Source organism: Podarcis liolepis (genome assembly GCF_965112155.1).
Source record: "Podarcis liolepis genome assembly, chromosome: 2".
Taxonomy (NCBI): domain Eukaryota; kingdom Metazoa; phylum Chordata; class Lepidosauria; order Squamata; family Lacertidae; genus Podarcis; species Podarcis liolepis.
In genome coordinates this window covers 24,828,810-24,853,653 of record NC_139555.1, presented here as the reverse complement: position 1 = coordinate 24,853,653, position 24,844 = coordinate 24,828,810, and the positions used below count along the sequence as shown (strand labels likewise).

Sequence of the window (24,844 nt, the reverse complement as noted above, 5' to 3'; positions counted from 1 at the left end):
AGAACTGAAGTTCCACTGTACAAGGGATATAAGAAGCAGACAGGTGTAAAGACACCTCACTTTAAACTTTTAAGTAGGGGAAAGACACACACACACACCGTTTAGCACATTCACTAACTTTGAAAACATTAAGGGAAGTGTAGTAAGAATGAGACCTAAGGAAGGGCTTTGCAACTCATCTGAGGTTACACACGCCAAAACCAAACCAATTGCTTCCAGATCACTTCAACCAATTAATCCTGGATTTGGCCCTTACTAGCACACAATTGAATCCTCACTCCAGTCCAGTTGGGGGTGGAATTCCAGTAACTAAAAGTTTGTACAATAGTTTCCTTTGAATAGAACTTTCTGAAACTGAGAACAGAAGTGAATATACAGGAAAGGAGGAGGAAATATTTTTTGGAGGTCATCAGGAAGGCAGCTTTGCTCTACTAACTAAAAAGCCATGGAAACGGAATGTTCCACAGTGGGACCGAATTTGTTCTCTTCCACACACAAAAAAAAACCCCTAAATTTTTCTAGCTTTGTTTATTGTCCTCTGACAAGAAAACCATTATTGTGTAGCCACATTTGTACTTAAAAAAAAAAAAAATGTTGCACAACGTAATGCAGATTCCTAGAAAAACCACAGAGGGATATTTCTCTTTCCTTAGTTCCTGGGAGGATAGAAGTGATCTTTAAGACGTAAGACTGGCTCTTTTACAACTGAGTTGCAGATTTTGCATAAAAGCCTCAGCAAAAATCTGCATTTTTAATGTGTTCGCATAGTCTGCCACCTTCTGGTGATATGTTAAAATTGCAAGGCTTGCATTTCCATATACACTGTGTGTGTGTGTGTGTGTGTGTGTGTGTGTGTGTGTGTGTTGATAGATAGATAGATAGATAGATAGATAGATAGATAGATAGATAGATAGATATAGATATATTATACTGGTATATATTGATATTGATATAGATATATTATACTGGTATATATACTGGTATATATACTGGTATTATAATATATATATATATATATATGCAGGTTTTGGTGTCTTCGGGTGTCTTCCCGTGTAAGAGTTGGGGTGTCTAGGCGACGTTTCGACGAGGTCTCACTCGTCATCTTCAGGCTGGTGCTTTCGGCTTCTTGTTACTGGAACAGAGCAGGATCTCAGTGTTTGAGTTCCTATAAATACTGTTGAGGGGGTGTGGTGTATAGCCTCCAACGTTCTGGGCAGAGAGGAAGTTCCCAGGTTAGTGTGCCTTTTCTTCTTTTGTTCCTTAATTACTTGAGGGATATCTTGAGTGATTTCTTGAGTGATATTCTGAGTACCACTTAGGTGGGTCATTAAGTGTGGATTAGTTGCTAAAGCTTTCGTGTCTTGACCTCTTGAGCTTGTGAAGAGTTTTTCTGAGAAGATGGCTGTACTGCACTTAGTTGTGCTCTGGCTTGGCTTCGTGTATAGGGGCGAGCTGTGGTTTTGTGCCCTGTGCCAGCCAGATCTGTGTAGGGATTGCAGGGGGGTGCAGCATCCGGAGGTGCCACTATGGTTTGGCTACTGGATGGTGTCTGTAATTTATCTGTGGAGAGGGTCTGGGTTTGGGTCTGGTGTGGTTGATTGGTGATGGCGTTCTGTGTGCCTCTGGTTCTGGTGTCGGTTTTTGTGGGGAGGGCTAATTTCCAGATGTCTGGCAGGCGGGACGTGTCGTCACGCTTGTTCATGTTGTGAGGGTGTTTCTCTATCTCGATGGCTTCCATGATTATTCTCTTGTGGTGATGTTCCATGTTAAAGAGCAATTTGGAATCTGCAAAATTAATTTCGTGTCCTGTTTCTTTCATGTGTTGGAAAAGAGAGGAAGTTTTTTCTTCTTTTTTGACGGCATTCTTGTGTTCTGCGATACGTGCATTTATTCGTCTGTTTGTTTGTCCAATGTACGTGGCTGGGCAGACTTTGCAGGGTATTTCATAGACCCCTTGGTTTTCCAACTGGATTTTATCTTTGGGGTTTCTGAGGATATTGGCTATTTTTTGGTTGGTGCAAAAGGCTGTTTTGATATTGTGTTTATGGAGGATTTTGCTAATTTTATCTGTAGTGCCCTTGATATAAGGAAGGAGGGCCATGCCATTGTTTTCTTCTGTGTCTTGGTTTTTGGGGGGTGTTTCTTTTTGGATTAGCTTCGTAACCCTATTTTGCTGGTATCCATTGGCGATTAACACATTTGAGAGATTCTGTAACTCAGTTGTCAAGTGGTCTTTGTCAGCCAGGCGTTTGGTTCTGGAGATGAGAGTCTTGGCTACGGAGTTTATTTGTGCAGGGTGGTGGTGTGATTGTGCATGTAAGTAGCGGTTGGTGTGTGTTTTTTTCCGGTATATAGTGTGTCCTAGGGAGCCTCCTTCCTTATATCAAGGGCACTACAGATAAAATTAGCAAAATCCTCCATAAACACAATATCAAAACAGCCTTTTGCACCAACCAAAAAATAGCCAATATCCTCAGAAACCCCAAAGATAAAATCCAGTTGGAAAACCAAGGGGTCTATGAAATACCCTGCAAAGTCTGCCCAGCCACGTACATTGGACAAACAAACAGACGAATAAATGCACGTATCGCAGAACACAAGAATGCCGTCAAAAAAGAAGAAAAAACTTCCTCTCTTTTCCAACACATGAAAGAAACAGGACACGAAATTAATTTTGCAGATTCCAAATTGCTCTTTAACATGGAACATCACCACAAGAGAATAATCATGGAAGCCATCGAGATAGAGAAACACCCTCACAACATGAACAAGCGTGACGACACGTCCCGCCTGCCAGACATCTGGAAATTAGCCCTCCCCACAAAAACCGACACCAGAACCAGAGGCACACAGAACGCCATCACCAATCAACCACACCAGACCCAAACCCAGACCCTCTCCACAGATAAATTACAGACACCATCCAGTAGCCAAACCATAGTGGCACCTCCGGATGCTGCACCCCCCTGCAATCCCTACACAGATCTGGCTGGCACAGGGCACAAAACCACAGCTCGCCCCTATACACGAAGCCAAGCCAGAGCACAACTAAGTGCAGTACAGCCATCTTCTCAGAAAAACTCTTCACAAGCTCAAGAGGTCAAGACACGAAAGCTTTAGCAACTAATCCACACTTAATGACCCACCTAAGTGGTACTCAGAATATCACTCAAGAAATCACTCAAGATATCCCTCAAGTAATTAAGGAACAAAAGAAGAAAAGGCACACTAACCTGGGAACTTCCTCTCTGCCCAGAACGTTGGAGGCTATACACCACACCCCCTCAACAGTATTTATAGGAACTCAAACACTGAGATCCTGCTCTGTTCCAGTAACAAGAAGCCGAAAGCACCAGCCTGAAGATGACGAGTGAGACCTCGTCGAAACGTCGCCTAGACACCCCAACTCTTACACGGGAAGACACCCGAAGACACCAAAACCTGCATTCCTGTACCCGTGAAAATCTACGAAAGCATATATATATATATATATATATATATATATATATATATATATATATATGGCTGTGTACACATTACAATTTACTCTTGCTCCAGTGCACTCCCACCACTGGTGTTTGAAGCCATGCACACATGCCGCTAGCCACAATCCATATACATCCTGTAGTTTCTTGAGAAATGGTCCCTTTCCCCTCAAACCAGCTTCCATCTGATTTGGAAATGTAAGCTGTATTCAAGTTGCAGTTAAGCTGAATTGTGTACATTTGAGATAGCCATTGCCTACACATTGGTGACAGCTTCACAAAGATGAGTTTGAGGGGTGTGAAGGGTAAACTAAGCAGGTAATAATATACAGTGGTACCTCGGTTTAAGTACTTAATTCGTTCCGGAGGTCTGTTCTTAACCTGAAACTGTTCTTAACCTGAAGCACCACTTTAGCTAATGGGGCCTCCTGCTGCCGCCGCGCTGCCGGAGCATGATTTCTGTTTTCATCCTGAAGCAAAGTTCTTAACCCGAGGTACTATTTCTGGGTTAGCGGAGTCTGTAACCTAAAGCGTATGTAACCTGAGGTACCACTGTACAATAGCTCAGAAGATGCTGCACTTGACTAGCTGGCTGAACGATGGGTGCGCAATCTCATACAATCAAGCAATCATCTCACTAATTTGCCTAAGACACCTGCTGCTTCAACACATTGCAGAATAAATGGCAACTATATATTGACCTACCATATCAAAATACAAAATTCAAAAGTATAATGGCGAGTGCGAATGCAAAGCAATGAATTAGCATAATATATATGTTTCTCACCGACATCACGTTTGATCAGTTGCAACCCTAGAAGCGGTGAAAGGGTCTGAGAAAATACAACCTCAGTACAATACAAACAAAACAGACTTTAAATTTCAAAAACAATACCTAAAAGATGAATAACTGCTAATCTAAAAGAACTCTGTACAATCTGTCAGTGGCATCTTACACCTCATGAGTTAAGCAAGATGTAGGTGATCAGGGGCAGATTATTTACATATTTTCTGGAGCAGAGTAAAAATTAAAATTAAAATGATAGTGTGGTTCTCAGCATAGTGCAGGAAATTCTAGGATACATTATCTCTAAAACCTTCAGTGTAACCCCTTTGTGTGTGCTGAAAACAGGAGTGGGAGTGCCAATGTACAATTTGTTGTATGTTAACAGGCTCATTGCTCAGCTTTGGGAAGAAAAAATGAGCTTTGCCATTAAAAGAATGGTTACAGAAAGTACAGAAAGCTGCCCTAATGACTAAACTGACATATCAGAGAATAACATCACATAGTCAACAGCAAGACAGATTCACAGAAAGATGGGCATTATTTATTAATTTCTGGGACAACATCCATGATAATTCAGTTCCATCTATGTTTCCCTCATGAGTTTGTATAAGCCCTCTCTTTTTTTGAAGCATATCTATATAGTACTAACTTCACCTGTTTAAACAAAAGCAAATCAACACCCAAAATCAATAACAAATCTTAAAAGGCTGCGATGATTTGAACCCACACATTTGGAAACCCAAAGCTGTCCCTGAGCCTAAACAAACAAAAGCTAGCAAACAGACAGTAAAAAGAGCTCAGCTGCAGACTTCTCTGCGGCTTTTAGATTTTGCTGCTTTTATCTAGTGTGGGTTGCTTTGGCAATATTCTTCCATTTTGACCGTATTTTATGACCTTGAAAGCTGCCCAGGGAACTTGTTTGAAGGGCTGGGTGAAAAAAGATGCCAAAGTAAATCATTAAATAATAAAGACAACCATCACTAAAATAGCAATAAGGAAAAACATAAAAGCCACAGAAATGGAACGTGTTTGCGAAAAGGCAAATGGACCTGCTTGTTTTTATGAAGAGCGCAGAAGAAGGCTCCCCAAACTTTCTAGACCTCAGTGGGCAATCTTGGATTTTTCAAGAAGTGCTGTGAGCTCCAACCCTTTCGGTCACTTCTCGCCCCAAGAGACAGACAGAAAGTACGTTTAAAAGTCGGATCCGAAAGAATTAATCAGCGCCTTCCAAAGCACATTGAGCTGACACAGAAAGTGGGAAAGAACCAGGGCTTTTTTTCAGCTGGAACTTGCTGGAACTCAGTTCTGTCGCCTCTTAGGTGGGCACCATTGCCATTATAAGAGGTCTTCATTCTGAGTCCCAGCACCTCTTTTTCTGGAAAAATAGCACTGGAAAGAAGTCTTTCAACTTCCTCCTTCGGCTCTCTGTATTTTTTCAACAGAGAAACCAGTAACATGAATAAGCAGCAGCGAGTGGGCAAACTGAGAGGCTTTTGCAGGGCCAAAGAATTACCTCAGAAGTGTTCGTTGTACAAACAGGCGCCATCTTGGTAGCCTCAATCACAGAGGTTTTTCCCGTTGTTTCCATATAAAGTAGTGAGGGAGTTCGTTTATGTTTAGTTTAGTTTTGTTTCTTTTGTTGTTGTTTTTCCTTTTCCTTTTCTTTTTTTGTATGTTCCTTTTTTTGTATAGTATTATTTTGGATTCAATGTTTGTAATTTTTGTTATGATTCTGCATTGAAAATAAAAAAATAAAAATAAAAAATAAAGTAGTGAGGGGGGTGGGAATGGCTTCTCAGTGTGTATATGTTGATCCCCGTTTACACTATTATGTTAAAGAAGTACACCAGAATTTAGTGGCGTTGGATATTTTGGCTCCCAAAATGTCCCCGCCAGCAGTGGCCGCATAAAATCCTTTAGTCAGAACTGAGCGATGGGCAAAACACTGTCGTGAGTCAGGAGCTGTGTGAGGAGCCAGTAGTCAAAACTGAAGTCAGGACAAAAGCATACCCTCCAACATTTCTCCGATGAAAATAGGGGTGCCCTGTTCCATAACAACAATTTTACTACAGTGGTACCTCAGGTTAAGTACTTAATTCGTTCCGGAGGTCCGTTCTTAAACTGAAACTGTTCTTAACCTGAAGCACCACTTTAGCTAATGGGGCCTCCTGCTGCCGCCGCACCGCCGGATCACGATTTCTGTTCTCATCCTGAAGCAAAGTTCTTAACCTGAAGCACTATTTCTGGGTTAGCAGAGTGTGTAACCTGAAGCATATGTAACCTGAGGTACCACTGTATTTATACCACATCCATCTGCCTGGGTTGCTCTAGCCTCTCTGGGCGGCTTCCAAAACATATAAAAAGGTAATAAAACAGTAAACATTAAAAAACTTCCCTATACAGGTTTGCCTTTGGATGGCTTGGGGGTTGTATAACTCCATACCATTCAACATTTCTCCGATGAACATAGGGACGTCCTAAGGAAAAGCAGGATAACATCAGAAACTGGGACAGTTTCAATAAATCTGGGACTGTCCGGGGAAAATTAGGGACAACTGGAAGGTTTGCAAAAGTGGGGAAGTTATGAGTGAGAAGTCATGAGTGAAGGACAAGCCAAAGGAGAGGGTGAGGGAGGAGGGTTATTGGTTTGTTTTTGTTCTTGTTTTTATTGTGTATTTTGTGTTTTTTACCTTCCATTTTTATGTTGTAAACCAACCTTAAATCTACGGATGAAGGGCAGTATGTACAATTAATAAAATAGTAACAATACTATATATAGGCATGCCATGGTTCAGGAAGGTCTACTGTATAAATAGGGGTATAAATAGTAAAGTAGTATAAGTAATAAAGTAGCAGTAGTAAAGTGGAAGTAAAGTGGTAGTAAAGCAATAGTAAATCAGTAGTGAACTAGCAGATAAGTAATGGTAAAACAATAGTAAAGTGGTGGAATAGTAGTAAAACAGCAGTAAAGTAGTAGTAAAACAGTAGTATAGTAAGGTAGTAGTAAAGTAGTAGTAAAATGGTAGTAAGGTAGTAGTGAAACAGCAGTAAAATGGCAGTAAGATTGTAGTAAAATGGTAGTAAGATAGTAGTAAAGTGGTAGCAAATGGTAGTAAAATAGTAGTAAATTAGTAATAGGGTGGTAGTAAAATGGTAGTAAGGTAGTAGTAAGATGGTAGTAAAATAATAATAAAATGGTAGTAAGGTAGTAGTAGTAAAATAGTAGTAAAGTAGTAGTAAAGGTCTCTATTTTCACCAGAAAAATGCTGAAGGGTATGCTTGAGTGTACTTTCCTGGGTGGGATATTTCCTCAATAATGGCTCTTGCTTGCTTGGATGAAGGATAAAGAGGGGTGTTTGTGTGCGTAGAAACTACCCTGCTGTACAAAGGTAAAATTTGCATTCATGAAATTTGCTTCTGGTCCTGCCCGCCACTGTTATGTGGCCCTCACAAAGTCGCCCAGAAGCGAATGTGGCCCTTGGGATGAAAAATGTTCTCCAGCACTGCCCACAAGCAAGAAAATATTAGCCCTTACTCACTCATTTGAAAAAGGAGCCAAGGAGCTTGCAAGAAAATGTCTTTTCTGTCCGATTATTTCGACATTTAAAAGGTCAACATCTTGACCTTTTTCTATTCTATGCATTAAAAAAAAAGAAAAAAGAAAAAAAAAGCCTGACAAAGAAACAACAGAATTCAGTCTTCACTTCATATGGAAATAGGGGCATCTCAGGTCAGGTATATAGTTGTGCAATCTTCTCTAAACAGCTTCCCCTAGCATCTGTTTCTAATCTGAAAAGTATTCTTGAAAAAAGAAATCTGTATTTTGGAAAGAAATTGAATACTATCTTGCAGATCCTGTGCGGTTCGGTCTGAAAGATTATCTGTCTGGTTTACGCACAAGAGGGCGCCTGGGTTCTGCATGCAGAACAGATTCATTTACTTTCAAAGCTCTAGTCTGGTTGATATCTCACAGGTTGCAACAGAGTCCAACGAGTCTTATGTGGCACAGGAGAGGGGAGAGGGGAGAGGGGAGGAAGTTTGGGTCATGGGCAGCACATGCTGTATATATGGCAGATACCTACAAAATCCCAAGTAACAGCTGCCAGCAGAAATATCCACTTTTTAATATGTGTAAAACAAGCAAATGGGGGAAAAACCCCCACTAAAACTCTTTATTTGATGGGAGTTTTACCCTTGTCCCACTCCTTCTCCCAGGGAAAAAATCTGGGTCGATGTTTGCTCTGATTTATCACTAAAGAGCAAGTTTTCTGGGGGGAATGCAGAGGGGCAAAGGCAAAACTGCTCAGACCTATAGGACATGCGTTGGACCCACACTATACCGGAAGGAGTGTCTCCACCCCCATCGTTCTGCCCAGACGCTGAGGTCCAGTGCTGAGGGCCTTCTGGCAGTTCCCTCACTGCGAGAAGCAAAGCTACAGGGAACCAGGCAGAGGGCCTTTTCGGTAGTGGCGCCCGCCCTGTGGAACGCCCTCCCATCAGATGTCAAAGAGATAAACAACTACCTGACATTTAGAAGACATCTGAAGGCAGCCCTGTTCAGGGAAATTTTTAATGTGTGACATTTTTATGTATGTTTAATCTTTGTTGGAAGCCGCCCAGAGTGGCTGGGGAAACCCAGCCAGATGAGCGGGTTACAAATATTTAATAATAATAATAATAATAATAATAATAATAATAATAATAATAATTTGGCAGGGGAATAGTGGAAGTGTGGCTGGGCCCAAGTAGAAGAGAAGAAGAAGAGTTTGGATTTGATATCTCGCCTTTCACTCCCTTTTAAGGAGTCTCAAAGCGGCTAACATTCTCCTTTCCCTTCCTCCCCCACAACAAACCCTCTGTGAGGTGAGTGGGGCTAAGAGACTTCAAAGAAGCGTGACTGGCCCAAGGTCACCCAGCAGCTGCATGTGGAGGAGCAGAGACACGAACCCAGTTCCCCAGATTACGAGACTACCGCTCTTAACCACTACACCACACTGGCATTGTATGCATTGGGGTTTATTTATACATTTCTTCATTATATTTTATACCATTTCCCAGGCAAAAACCATTTCCCTCTTCCAAACCAGCTCAGAATAATTAAAACGCAACACACAATCCTAGTGGCAAGCACTGTACATAAATAAGACACACTCGCTAGTGTTCATTCTTCAGATTTGTGATAGAAGTGGTTGAAATCAAGTGATCTATTTAGATAAGAGTTGTTGCTAGCCTGCAGGCCTAAGTCCCACTGGTTTCAAGAAGGAATTACATGCAAAGGTACACAGAGGACTGCAGCCTGAGTGGGTAATGGAGGCATCCTTGTCCCTAATAAACATGTAGGCAAATACATATATTTATAATCTTTAAGGTACCACACAGTCATTTTCCAAGAAGCCTGATACAAACAAGCAAAATAGTTTGCATTTATTTATCTCTTGTTGGCAGAAGTAAACAAATCCTAGGTGATCTGATTGCATCCCAGACTGTCTGGAAGGATAAAGTGGTGCTCGCGTTGCCATTGAAATCTGAACCAGATCAACATCACAAGGGCAAAGCACTTCAAATCTGACATTTGGGTAGATTTGTTCTTGTGGCAAAAAGCAGGAAATGCAATGTTAGAAATATCCTTTTATTTTTGTTTCTGTTTTAAAAAACCAAAACCCTTCCTGCCATTTTATCCAGATATCAAATCCAGAAGCCCTTTTAACATCTTCCTCATCTCCTTGTGAAGCTGAATTCATATTGTGGTTTGGGTTTTATGTCCTGTCGTGCTTGTTGGGCAGTTTAAGGTCTTATTTTTGCAGATCTGGGAGGACTGGGTGATCCGGAGCCAGGAAACACTGATGGGACTATGGGATGCCCAGTGAATTTCCCCATCGGTTAAGGAAAGTATGACTTAGCATTGAGGCTACTGAGCACCTTCACTGAAGCAGTTTTGGTTCTTTTCAGCCACCAAGGCCAAGCTGCCCTTGTCACTGAATGATGAGAATATATAACCCTCTGCCGTTAGTATCATTTCACCATCCTTTTTGTTTTGTTTTGTTATGAAGCCCCTTCCACAGCTACCCTTTGACGCAAACCTCAATGTGTCACCCTTTTGCTTTGCCAAAGCAGCTGCTATTATTCCAGCACAGCTGATCAATCTTCCTTAATATAATACTCCCCACCAACGAATGCACCTCCCCTTCTCTTGCTGGAACATGCGCTGCCTTTGGCAGCTCAGTTTTCACACCCGTGGAAAGCACCTCGAGTGCCAAACAAAAGCTCATTTACCAGCCCCAACACATGCTTTCCATTAGTAAAGTCATTAAATCACACATACGGTATATTGAATATACCAACTACAGGCTTTATAATAGGAGAAATCGGAAACACGTTTTAATTTCAAACTCCCCATTAGTCCTTGCACCCCCAGGGCTGGGAGTTGATTTCTTTCAAGCCCACCTTCTCAATTCTTGGGGGGGGGGTTGTTTGTTTTTTAATGGAGCCTACATGTAAACAGTAAGGTAAAGGTAAAGAGACCCCTGACCATTAGGTCCAGTCGTGGGCAACTCTGGGGTTGCTTTATTGGCCAAGGGAGCCGGCGTACAGCTTCTGGGTCAAGTGGCCAGCATGACTAAGCCGCTTCTGACAAACCACAGCAGCGCATGGAAACGCCGTTTACCTTCCCGCTGGAGAAGTACCTATTTATCTACTTGCACTTTGATGTGTTTTCGAACTGCTAGGTTGGCAGGAGCAGGAACCAAGCAACAGGAGCTCACCCCGTTGCAGGGATTCGAACCGCCGACCTTCTGGTCGGCAAATCCTAGGCTCTGTGGTTTAACCCACAGCACCACCCGCGTCCCTCATGTAAACAGTATGTTTTACCAAATGCTGGAGGTTTTCAACCTTTTTGAGTCCACACGGTTCCCTTGACCAACTATATTCTTTCTGCAGCACCCCTGTGGGGCTCAGGAGCCCAGTTATGTCACCCCTTGCCTGCAGAGCCGGCAGCCCCTCACCCTTTTTCGAACACCCTCCTTTGTGGAGGGTTCCCTCAGCCTCCTCTCCTTTCAAGTCCCCCAGGCAACCTCCATCTTTGCCCCTGTTTTCTGAGCCACCCCCTCCCCACCCTAAAGTGAGGTGCCTCCTCACACTGCCCTACAGGGGCCTGGGAAGAGGATGCCCCCAGCCTTAGTGGCCCTAAGCAGACTGGCCAAAGGTGAATGTGAAGCCAGCACCTTGCTCACCTTGGAGGCAACACTGGGCAATGGCAGGCCTGTATGGCAGAAAGGCTTCCCTTCAGCGCCAGGCACTCAGTTCCCAGGCAAGCCTTGTACACAGAAAGCACAAGAAAGGCCAGCAGGACACCTCCCTCTTGTCTGTCCATTCCCAACAGCAAGGGCTGGTGCACTGGCTAGCTGGGCTCCCTCCCTCACTTGCTTGCTTACTCTGAGGCCACCTCAGCTCCTAGCAACCAGCAGCCTCCGGCCAGCCTGAAAGGCACCATTTGCCTGGGGAGCTTGTAGCCAGGGCTGCTGCAACAGCTGTGCAAGCCTTTGGGAGCCAGAGACACGAGAAGACATTAGAGGAGGGAAGGAAGGAAAGAGGGACAGAGGCCAGTGTTGCCCACGGCACCACTGACCATCATTCAAGGCAGGGTGCCATGGCACACTGGCTGAAAACCACTGGCTTACAGCATAAACCTTGTGGAAGGAGGCCTCCACTAGGGCTGGTCCTTTTAACCATGGCCAAGGACAACAGAACAGATTATAATTCCCTTTGAGTCTTATGGGGCCATTGAAGTGATTTGGAAAACACAGGTTTAAAAACCTTGTCACAGAGAGGTTCCCACACCCACTATCTCGTCTTCGCTCGGGGGGGGGGGAGCAACCTTTTTACCTCTTCATAATTTGCAAGAATTCCAAGGGGGAAATCCTGTGTCCCCACTCCAAACTTCCCTCCCACTTCCATGGAACATTGTCCCTATTTTATTTCCTTATTTATTCATTTATTTCATAAAATGTATACATGACAGACCCTCCAAGTGTCCCTATTTTCCAGGGACAGTCCGGGATTTACAGAAGCCATCCCAGTTTCTGATCTGATCCTGGAATGTCCCGCTTTTCCTTAGGACATCCCTATTTTCATCGGATAAATATTGGAGTGTATGCGACCTTCAACCCCAGGAGATAAGTAACTATGCAACCTTTAGAAGACATCTGAAGGCAGCTCTGTATAGGGAAGTTTTTTACATGTTTTATTATGTTTTCATATATGTTGGAAGCCTCCCAGAGTGGCTGGGGCAACTCAGTCAGATGGGTGGGGTATAAATATTAGTAGTAGTAGGATTGAATAGGACGTCCCTACTTTCATCAAAGAAATGTTGGAGGGCATGACACCGCTTAATTGTAGAAAAAAAGCTTGAAATGGTTTACATATGTGGAAGTCTTCTGCCAACTACCTTCTTCCCCAGGCAGCAATTCTCACCCACACCCCCAACGACTCAGCACATCGCAGTTAGATGGGAATGACCACTAAGGACATCCAAATCTATTTTGTACTGGGAAGGAATAGGGAACCCGCAGCCCTCCAGAGTTTGTTGGACTCCAACTCCCATCAGCCCTTGCCACCGTGGCCAATAATCTGGAATGATGGAAGTCCAACAGCATCAGGTAGACCACTAGCTCCCCCCCCCCCACGCCGCCCCCGGCCTGTTCGGATCCACAGGTTACCTGGCAATCAAGTCCCACTGGAGTGCACGATCCCAAGGCAGATGCTAGCACATAAATCCAGCAATCTGGCAGGCCAACAGATAGAAAGACCAAAGTTCAGTCAGGCCAAGTTCTTGCCTCTGCAGCTGATCCAGGGGTCCGTGAACTTGGAGGTTAGTCCCACACTAGTCCCAAAGAGCTCCCTGGAACATCCAAGCTATGGTCCAACCAACATGGGAAGTAGAGCAAACACAGCTCTGCTGTCCTTCTGTACTTTGCCAGCTGATTGCGGTATCTGGGCTTGACGAGGCATGTGAGCCACACCTGTTCTGAATCAACTCCAACTGAAGAATCACCACCTCTTCCCAGACCTAGCAAGCCTCACCTGGCCACCTAGGGAGCTGGGCTGTGGGCACTCGCCTGCCTCATCCTCCTAGAGCAGGCATGGCCAAACCTAGGTCTCCAGCTGTTTTTTTTTTAATACAACTCCCATCGTCTCTAGCTAGCAGGACCAGTGGTCAGGGATGATGACTGTAGTCCAAAAACAGCAGGAGACTCAAGTTTAGGAAACAATGCCCTAGAGCTCCCACTGCTTCCTATGCTTCAGAGCCTGCTATGTTCATGGAGACACCCCTCTGGTGTTGGGTCCTGCTGTTCTGGTGCCTGTACACTGACCCCCATTCCTTCGCCATCCTCTGTCACCCTGAGAGAACTTCCTACACCAACTTCTCCATCCCCAGCTTGCCCCAATGTGTGCCCGTCCCACCTACAGCGCTCATTGAGATCCTCTTCTTCTTCTCCCTCCTTCCTGTTGTCCTGCCAGTTCATGGCATCCCCTGGTTTAAGGGTTAGTTGTTTTTGAAAGATGGGGTATATAAGATAGGGAATGGAAAGGGGGAAAGGATGGTCAGGAAAGTGTTGCAAAGAGAGGAAAGAGCAAGAAGGAAACAGAAGGAAACACAAAAGGCGCTTGGTACAAGAGTAGCTCTCCCTATAGGTGGGTGGCTATTTCAGTTTTAAAATTTTGGTTCTAATGATGTTGGTTGGTTGGTTGGTTGGTTGGTTGGTTATACTGCCCTTCATCCATAGATAATCAGGGTGGCTCACAATTGAATGTACTATAACTATGATCTATAACTTAGATATTGCTTAGCCCAAAATTTCTCCAGCATTTCCCTCTCCCCACAAACCAGGGGTCAGCAAACGTTTTCAGCAGGGGGTCAGTCCACTGTCCCTCAGACCTTGTGGGGGGGCCATACTATATTGGGGCAGCGGCGTAGCGTGGGTTATCAGCACCCGGGGCAAGGCAAGTAATTTGCGCCCCCTAACCCGGGGCAAGGCAATTAATTTGCGCCCGCCGCCCCCTAACCCGGGGCAAGGCAAGTACAGTAATTTACCCTCCCAAGCAGCAGCAGCGAGGCTTCTCTTTCCCCCGCGCTCTCCTGGAGCTGCCTCTTTTCATTCCTTACCGCATCGTTTCCTGGCTGCTCCCCCCCCCTTCCCCTCTCTCTCCTCCTCGCTCTGCTTGCCTTGCCCTGCCTGAGGGTGCCCTGAGGAGACTCCGCTCTCCTTTTTGACCAGGCGAGGTGGAAAAGTCTCTTCCCGCCCCATCGCCAGACTCCCTGCTCGGCTCGGCTCACTACCCAGGCGGCCAGTGGAGAGAGAGCCGCAATTACCATAAAGCTCCTCTCCCTCCGCTTCGCCAAGCTGTCAAAGCCCCGGCAGCAGCGGCAAAGGCAGCAGCAGGCGCAGCCAGACCCCCGCCAGCCAGCCAGCCCGCCCGCCCGCCCGGCTTCCTCTCCTTTTTTTGCCCGCGGCAGAAGGCTTCGCTCTCCCCCTTCCGCGACCTCCTCGCCAAGCCGTGGATTTTAGTAGGGGCAGAGAGCTGCTAGTGCGAGCGCGCCCCCTGCCCATGTTGCGCCCGGTGCGGCTGGCACCCCTGGCACCCCCCACGCTACGCCACTGTATTGGGGGGAGGATGAACGAATTCCTATGCTCCACAAATAACTCAGAGATGCATTTTAAATAAAAGCACACATTCTACTCATGTAAAACCACGCTGATTCCCGGACCGTCCGCGGGCCAGATTTAGAAGGCAATTGGGCCAGATCCAGCCCCCAGCCTTAGTTTGCCTACCCATGCCCCAAACCATTCTCCATCAATTAATATAAATTGCATTCAACAATTATCAATTTTTTGTATGCACTTTCCTTAATTCTTCCTTCCTTCCTTTCTTTCTTTCCACTACTTTTAAGCTCCCCACTGCATTTCCATTGGAGTAAAGCACTCAGTCTAAGGCCATTCAGCAATTAAATATGTTCACAAGGATGATTCTCCAATAGCTGCCACCAGCCTGCGTTTGATTGTATCAGAGAGATAAGCAACCCTGAGACATACTGCTTTCAGCGGAGTCACTTTGTACATGTTCCAGTGATTCACTGAGTGTCAATAGATCCATTGATGTCATATTCATTGTGGACCAGCCCTGAGGGGACAAGCAGCAGTGTGAAGCATATTTGACACTCGCTTTTATGTTGAACCTTTTCAGGCAGGTCTTCTTTTCAGTCCTGGCTATTTACCACTTGTCAGGTAGTGACAGAATGTGACAGTTCCGCTACTGTTGTGGGAAAAGGCACCAGAAACCTCATGATAAACAACACCATGGAAATGAAGAAATAGCAAGTGCCATCTTCAGCAGATACCAGCGAAGTCTTATTACAGCAGCAAGAAATAGAACCATAAAGGTGTATTGTACACTCAATAGTGTAAGAGCTGGTTTTTTGTTTTTACTTATGGGAACCCTAACACGTAGAATAGTGAAGTAGGCAGGCAGGCAGGCAGGCAGGCGATAGATAGAGATGATAGATAGATAGATAGATAGATAGATAGATAGATAGATAGAAAGAAAATTGGCCTTCACTGGCTCACTTATGTAGCTTTTAAAATTGCTAGACTACAACAGAGGGGCCTCAATGGTTAGTATCCTATGGGATGTTTTTTTTCCATATCACTCGGAATCAGAAAGCTGAACTTTAGGCACAAACAAAGCACCATGCTCAACAATCATCCTTTCATCCTGTCCTTGAGGGAATATATATTTTAGAAGTATTGCCCTTTTTACTAGCTCCAGAAAGAGCTGCTTTCAAACACTTTCAACAATTTCAGACTGAAAGTCCTCTGTCAGGGGCAATATGCCTCTGAATACCAGATTCTGGGTTTCACAAGTGGCAAGATCCTCTACTGCGTTCAGGTCCCCTTTGCGGGATTCCTGTATGCATCTGCTTGGCCTCTATGGGAACAGAATGCTGGACATGATCTATCAGGGCTACTCTTAGTCTTTTGTCTGGAGTTATGGTTCCCTTGATAAAGTAAACATTTGAAATGGATTACAACAACAACATGAGAAGAAGGAGAAGGAGAAGGAGTACACAGAAACTTTTTAAAAAGTTTTTATTTATACTTTTCAAGTTTATACATTTCATTAGTTTTGTGTGTTCAGACCCAGAGACCTCCCCCCCCCCAAAAAAAAAAAAATAAACACACAATTGACTCAAATTTCAGTTTTGGTTTTCAGCAGAATTCAGGCCACAACTTTATTGATTACAGAAAAGTGAGTGGTTGCATAGGCTCTGGTTCGACTAGCTCCCTGCACCCTTGCAGGTAGCGCTGACCCAGAGCTCTATCATAGGTCAGCCAAGGGTGAACACCTGAGGTAGGTGAAAAGCCCGGGAACAGACTCTGTTCACTCCCCAGATGCTCCCCTGGACTCAGGCACGGGCACAACCCCCTCTCAGGGGTTGACCAAACCAACTTGAGTCCCTGGATTCCTTTAATGGAATACCCTTCACATAAGGATGGCAAGACTGTTCTCCCATCCCTATCACCTGAACCAGTGCCTATCCACCACACGAGCACCCGCGCTCACCACCAACCACTCACTCCTGTAACCAATCCCTTAACCCCACTGACACTGCTGTCAGCCACAAATCATTCCCAATCACAGACAGATGAACCCCATCAAGCCTGTAAAGGGATGCATCACGGAAGGTAATGCCCTGGTGACAGATCACCATCCCACCCAAGGCCAGAACCTTCTTGGCCACTGCGCTCTCAATGCGGCTCCTGGCACTCTCGGTGGCTGCTGGGCATTGGCTACCTCGCCACACACGTCGCTGCAAAAGCTGTGACCAAAAAATTTTGAGTCCAGGAAGAGGTGCCTTCAACTCTTCCAAGTCCTCCTGCATGCAGGTCCGCAAGCTCAAGCCGGGAGCTTCCGGCAAATGGTTCTCACCCAGCTGCACCCCCATTGCCACAGGCGTGCCTTCCGTAGACATCTTCACCCGCACCATCATGAGAAGCTCCTCCCAACACATTCCTCGTCTGGACATCCAGGAGATGTGCCACGTGGTCGGGAAGTCCGAGCCTGCGTCCAAATCCAGACTCCATTGCCCTTCTGCTGGCCCAGTGGACAATGCTGTGCCTGACTATCCAGACGTGCAGGGCAGACCGACCTAGGAATGAACAAAATAATATTAATAACCGTACTTCAGCGCTGCTTCCGTACATAACCCCTGTATGTATCAGACTTCTAGCGGCTCACATCCTTGATCCTGTCAATAGGCCCCAGTGCGCCGTAGTAGTGGAAGGAATGAGGTGCAAACTCATTGGCCAGCAGGTCACACGCTGCAGTCGCCTTATGCATCACTGCAGCAAACCATCCCCGGTCTTTGAGGGGATGGTTTCGCTTTACATTTTCTTGCTATTAAAATCCTTGCTGCAGTTGAGGCATACATGAATAGTGGTCTGTGTTTCTTTTGGATTTCTGGTGTCATGAGTCCTAATAAGAATGCCTCCGGTTCTGGGGGGAATGAAGTCTTAAACATTTTCTTTAATTCATTATAAATAAGGACATCCTGTGCTTCATCTTATTTAATATGTTCAATCTGCTGGGATACTGTGGGGACTTCCCCTCACCCACCCACAATGCTTAAAAAGTAAGGTGCATTCCTCTCCCAGCTTCACTGTGTGTGACACTGAGAAAGTTGGGAACGCACTCATGGGAACTTCACAATACCAGTGTGGGAATGAATGACTGCAACATTATTCAGCCACTGTAGTAGAATATATACAGAATATATACAGAGATACATATGAGCAGGTTGATAGCAGGCTGCATCACAGAAGCTTGAACGAAAGATTCTGGAAGGTTCTGGTAAGTGATCTGATTTGGCATTCTAGGAAGCGGCAGTTGGTTCAGAGTCGCAAATCCATACGAGTAAGAAGGAAGGATTTCTAGATATTTCCATAAGACACTGAGGGCTAACGATTAGCCGTCATGTCACCTTGCTTACTGCCACAGAGGTTTTGAACTGAATCTAGCCATCTCCCCCCCAAAAAAGGTCTGGTAAGAAATAGGCTCAATGATACTTGGGCTAAATACCTGGTTTTCAAAATCAATAGATCCTGTTAGAAACAGAAGAACTACAGGATGCAAGGAAGGAAAGAGGAACAGTATTTATCCCTCCCTCCCTCAAAAATAAATATAGTTTTAAAATTAAACTTGGGAGACCAAAGGCCTAGTACAGGATTGGGCAACCATTTTCTGTCACGGGCTGAAGGTAGGTGCTGCAATCAGCTTACAGCTTTGAATTTTTTAGGATGAGATGTTTTCACGGTGTTGGATCCGAAACTCAATCAGTAGTTGCATTTGGAAGATTTCACAGCCAACCACCATGACAAGCAGTACTTTTCCAAAGGTGCTCCATGTTTAGTTTTCTTTGCTCTTGCCCACTGTAAGATGCTAAGTCTGTATCTCTGCTCCATGGGTCACAAAGCTCCTCCATTTAACAACATATCCACATCCCAGGTTTTATTCCCAGCATCTCCAGGTAGGGCTTGACATGTTTGAAACTCTGAAGAGCCACTGCCAGTCAGTATAACCAAAACTAAACCAAATAGACCAATGACAACAGTATACCTGAAGGAGTGTCTCCACCCCCATCATTCAGCCCAGACACTGAGGTCCAGCACCCAGGGCCTTCTGGCGGTTCCCTCACTGTGAGAACTGAGGTTGCAGGGAACCAGGCAGAGGGCCTTCTCGGTAGTAGCGCCTACCCTGTGGAATGCCCTCCCAGCAGATGTCAAGGCAATAACCAACTATCTTGACTTTTAGAAGACATCTGAAAGCAGACCTGTTTAGGGAAGTTTTTAATGTTTTATGTTTTATTGTGTTTTAACATTCTGTTGAGAGCCGCCCAGAGAGGCTGGGGAAACCCAGCCAGAGGGGTGGGGTATAAATCTTCTTCTTCTTCTTCTTCTTCTTCTTCTTCTTCTTCTTCTTCTTCTTCTTCTTCTTCCCAGGAAAGTCTTATAAGCTTCCTGTGTTCCTATTTATAGGACCCTGTTTGGACACAGGGTGTATAGTATGAACTGAATATGACTGGAATGCAAAGGCAACTTGAATTTCAACTGTCATTGACCAGCTGATGCTGCCATCGCCTAACATATGTCTAATATGTAAACACATAGATGCCTCATCCAGTACAGCTGGTAGCAACCTTTCCAGCACTGAAATTTTTCAGGACAGGTCAGACTTGTATTGCCTAGGGCCAAAGGCATATGGTGTTCCTAAGGGCCTCTCCATAAGATTTTAGGATATGGGAAAGATTATATGGAAGGAGGCGATCATTTAGGCAGCCTGAACCCAAGTCATTTGGTTATCTAAATATATTTATTTGGGTTTTACTTGAAAGTATTGTTACATGATTGCCGTCATTTAAGATGGGGTAAGTTGAAGAATCTACATGACCATATATACACAAATAACGGGATTTACTAGATATGATTTTTATTACAGAAAATTATGAACCACTTCTATTAATAAATAAGTAAATAAATAAAGCACCTCAAGTAAATCAATAGCATACTTAAAAGGTAAAGGTAAGGGACTCCTGACAGTTAAGTCCAGTTGCAGACAACTCTGGGGTTGCGACACTCATCTCGCTTTACGGGCCAAGGGAACCGGCGTTTGTCAGCAGACAGTTTTTCCAGGTCATATGGCCAGCATGACTGAGCTGCTTCTGGCGCAATGGAACACCAACACCAGAGCAGCACACGGAAACACCATTTACCTTCCCATCGGAGTGGTAGCTATTTATCTACTTGCACTTGTGGCGTGCTTTCGAACTGATAGGTTGGCAGGAGCTGGGACCGAGCAATGGGAGCTCACCCCATCGCAGGGATTCGAACTGCCAACCTTCTGATCGGCAAGCCCAAGAGGCTCAGTGGTTGGAACCACAGCGCCACCCACATCCCCCATAGCATGCTTAAAACAGCTAAAAACAACCACAACCATACTAAATGGCTGACCAATTAAGCTACAGTTAAAATATAGCATGGGGACAGTAACAATGTTCATAGTTAGAAGTTCTTATAAAAAGAAACGACTTCGCTTGTAAGTGAAACAAGAGCAAATCATCCTGGGCAGGCAAGCTCAGCAGGTGGGAGAAGCCTGATTCATATATCCCAATCAACCACCAGGAAAAGAGGACAGAATGCAAAGTCTCTATTCGTGATCAGAGGAGGGAGAAAGAGAGGGGTGAGAGGAGGTGTTCTACAAAATATCTGTCTCTGTCTCCTGTTGCTCAGATCCCTAGCAAATACTGGTGACGCCATTTTTACACTGGTTCCTGGAGAGTCCATCGCAAGAGTGTGATGAGCACTGAAGACCTCATGTTTGGTTCAGGATCCGTGATCCTCCACAGTTCCTCTGACAGAAATGCCAGGCTCTGGACCCCAGAAGGAAAATTGGTGCAGGGCCCTGCCCATCCAAAGAGATGGAGCCTGAAAAAACCATCAATATATGCCCATTCCAGGTAAGTTTTCCTTTGCTACAGTTTCAATCATCATCTCTTGCGGCGTGTCCATATAACTTCGCATTCCTTCCACTCTGTAGAGGTGTGTTCAGCACAAGGATCTAAACAGCAGTCTTCCCACCTGGGAATGTTATGGGGCAGGGCTGGTCCTCAATCATAGACTGGATATTCATGTGTTCAGTCAAATGCCTGAACGTCTGTTGCAATGTCTGTGGTATCCTGGCAGAATCCTGTAGAGCAGCATTCTTCCATCTTGGCTTCCCAGATTTTGCACTCCAGTTCCCATCATCCATGACTATTGGCTAAACTGGTTAGGGGTGCTGGGAGTTGTAGTCCAACAATGTCTAAGGATTTAAGACTGAAGAACAGTGCTGTAGAGAAATACTGCAGGTATGGAATCAACGTATTCTGACCTCCACTGTGCCCCAAATGCCTACAAACACTAGGCAAATGTTATGCATTTATTAGCATGTATGCATTTATTAGCATGTATGCAAACCACATTTCAGCTGCAAACCCTTTCACTTTGTTCAAGTGTCTTGAAGAACTGCTCTGGAGCTGATAAAGAATACGTTGAATCAATACATATTTGCAGACCCTGTGATTATTATTTTTATAGAGCATTTATGTAAAGAATATATTCATTGAGGCCATAGAATAGCCTTTTAAAGAGAACAAATAATGTACTAACCTACATAACTAGGGGCAAAATCAATATACAAAATTAATTTGACCCAGGCAGGCTATCAAAATGCTTTATAGAGCTGACATGATTCAGACTTCTTTATTGTGCCAAAGGTTTGACCCAGGTTTCATAAGGTGCCTGGTTTATCATTTTGAGAGGGTGTCCTCTCTATGAAAACAACTGAGGCTGTGTGTGCACCCGCAGTGTCAACAAATGGAGCCCTATCGTTCTAAGTCCTTTGTGTTCTTTCTCGCAAACTCAGTTGCATCAAGGGAAAATCGGCTCCATATGTTTACAAAGGAAAAGGTCAGTTTAAGGAAACAGTGCCAACAAATGTGCTCTGAGAAGTTTGAATTGAGTCCATGAACAGACATACAAATATGATTTTCATTCAGAGACACAGAGGAATCCATGAAGTTTCCCCCTTTTTTCTCCCCCTTAGAGGCCCCATTTCCCCAAAGGTTTGCTGCTGTTGCTCCTCCACATGTTCTCCCTAGCATGGAGATAAGAGGGAGGTACATCCAGCAAGGGACAAAAAAACAACAACCTTATAGGTCCATCTTTCCTGCAAGGAAGAGTTGAATACACACCACATATTATTTTAAAGAACAGCCCTACTTCCCATCACAAGAATCCTGGGATAGTTTAGCCCTCACAAAGCTACAGTTCCCAGCACCCTTGAGAAACTATAGTCCCAGGGATACTTTGAGGGGAAAATGTGTTTTAAATGTATGCAGTGTACCATGTGTAGGCAAACTAAGGCCTGGGGGCCAGATCCAGCCCAATCGCCTTCTAAATCCAGTCCGGGAATCAGCGTGTTTTTACATGAGTAGAATGTGTCCTTTTATTTAAAATGCATCTCTTGGTTATTTGTGGGGCCTGTCTAGTGTTTTTACATGAGTAGAAGGTGTGCTTTTATTTAAAATGCATCTCTGGGTTATTTGTGGGGCATTTTCCCCCCTTAAAAATATAGTCCGGCCCACCAAATGGTCTGAAGGATGGTAGACCGGCCCCCTGCTGAAAAAGTTTGCTGACCCCTGCTGTGTACGCAGGGGAATAGCGAACTGAGAGGCGGAATCCTTTGCGTTTCATCCGAAACGACCTCCCACTGAACGGGCCACAAAACACTGCATTGCCTATAACGGTTGTACAGGATATATGAAAATAGACTGCACTGTTACGAAAGCCATTGGCAAATTTTATAGCACAACCTTTGAAAACCATCAGGTTTTCAAGTTAATGTTGCCACCAAAAGAGGCCGTTTGAGGGTAGCATGACTTGTTCAGCCACACTGGGCACCACACTGCAGCCCAAAGTCCGCCACTGTTACCAACCAGGTTTTGTGTAAATGCTTTGTTCAGGAAAGCAGTTCAGGCATGTGTTGTACCGTGCATGCTGGGCCCACAAGAAACAAATGGAACTTTTTCAGTGGCTCAGTAGGCAGACAGTACAGCATTAAGTTTTTTCTTTATTTAAAGAAACGTTTAAAAACCACATATAAAGTTGAATACTAATTGCACAGCTCATATATATATATTTTTTAAAAAAGCAAACAAACACTGAGACAATGTTCTATATCTAACTGTGGGTTGTTTACGCACAAAGAGGCGCTCTGAGTTCTGCGGTGAGATTTTGATCCTGACATTTCAGTGATGAACCTTGAGGTCAAGAGGATTCAACAAATCCCAAACAGCAAAACCTGAAAAATTCTCAACCTTTTGTAAACTTGCATTTCGGCTCTGAACTGTGCAGCAGCTGAGGAGATTTCTCTGACAGTGAGAGTGCTTCCAAGCTGGCAACCTTGCAGAAAGCAAATTTACAGCACTACCTCAAGAGCACAGCCTAGCCAGGGATTCCACAGACATCCTGCTCCCAAGGCAGTTGTTCTGGGGTTGCTTTTATGTGCAAAATGACCCTGCAGTGCTTCCCCTCCCCAAGTTCTCGTTCGAAACTGGCATTTAAACGCGTTGCTCTCTCTGCCATTTTGCTCGAGAAAAGCACTTGAGGGCTTCCCAGGAATAAGAAAAGCAGACACATAGTGGTACGGTGATCTTACTACCCTGGCATTTCCCTCTTAACTGTATGTCCTGCAGCATAGTTTTATCTGCGGGTGAACTTTGCCAAGTCACGTAGGCTCTGCACTTCAAGAGAGGATATTATTTATGCTCCTAACCGATGCATACATTTCTGAAGAGGATTTAAGTGACCTCAGACCAGTGGAGGCTACTCCATGAGGACAAACAGGGCATTGCTCCACCGGTCTGCCCCCAAGCGGCCCCCACCTGCCTGCAGTGTGAGAAACTCAAGATATATAAGCTAGGTATTTAACACCTGTCAAGCTAGCAAAAATGTACAGAATGATCAGTAAAGCATGTTGGAAATGTAGAATGAAGGATGGAGAATTTTTTCACATGTGGTGGACGTGTGTACAGCTTCCGGGTCATGTGGCCAGCATGACTAAGCTGCTTCTGGCGAACCAGAGCAGTGCATGGAAACGCCGTTTACCTTCCCACTGGAGTGGTACCTATTTATCTACTTGCACTCTGACATGCTTTCAAACTGCTAGGTTGGCAGGAGAAGTGGCTGATAACCAGGTGCAAAATGCGCCTGCCAAATTTCGAACGCTGCCTGACTGCCTTCTTTCTTACATCTAGTCCAGGGTGGTGGTGGTGGCGGCCCTGCCTGTTGGTTTAAATCTATCCCCTAGTGATGCAAATGGTGGGGCAGAACCACTGAGCCACCCTCTTGACAGTGGTGCTGCTGCTGCTTGCACAGAGAGAGCAAGGCAGGGCAGTGGTGAGGTTGGGGACTCTCGCCAGTGCACCTGACCTCACCCCTGCCCCAACCAGGTAAACAGCAGCAATGCCCATCTCCAGGAGGGCAGTAACTGTGGAGCCCTCTGCCCCATTGCTGCCCCTGTGTCATATGCCAATGAAAACCCTGCCCCCGATGCAGCTATTGCCTGCATTGGAAAATATAAAGGCATAGCCTATGTGCTGCTGTGTGTGGTTTGTTCTACAGCAAGGCAAATAGCTTGAAATGAATTTTTATTGGTAAAGTGATGTGAGGAGAAGAGTTAGCATCTCTCCCCCGCAGCACCGGCCGCTTGTGTAGTGCTGTGGTCCCAATCTGGATCAGGCCTTCTTGCGACTGCTGTCTGTAGACACTGAAAGGGATGGAGATGTATTCACACACACCTCAGGTATGCATTTCTCATTCATCATTTCAAAGCCTCCTCCAAGCATTGGAGAACCTTGAAGCATCTCTGTAAAGCTGGAGGCGTATTGGATTTGCACGCCATCTATCTAAAGTGTCACCTA

General features: G+C 44.9%; 1 protein-coding gene across 5 annotated transcripts in view; it reads left to right on the top strand.

Moving 5' to 3' along the window:
• The first annotated feature begins 18,181 nt into the window (after positions 1-18,181).
• The window catches only part of LOC310700560 (uncharacterized protein), a 29,024-nt gene continuing 22,361 nt past the window's right edge, over positions 18,182-24,844 (top strand). Inside the window, exons 1-2 of one of the 5 annotated variants that reach the window (XM_083490427.1) lie at positions 18,182-18,240; positions 20,613-20,839. In XM_083490427.1, the coding sequence (XP_083346553.1) occupies positions 20,679-20,839 (161 nt within the window). In that variant the 5' untranslated portion in view covers positions 18,182-18,240; positions 20,613-20,678. Of the gene's footprint in view, positions 18,584-19,493; positions 19,751-20,612; positions 20,840-24,844 lie in introns of those variants that run through there. The other 4 variants (XM_083490424.1, XM_083490425.1, XM_083490426.1 and 1 more) reach the window with 4 other exon arrangements.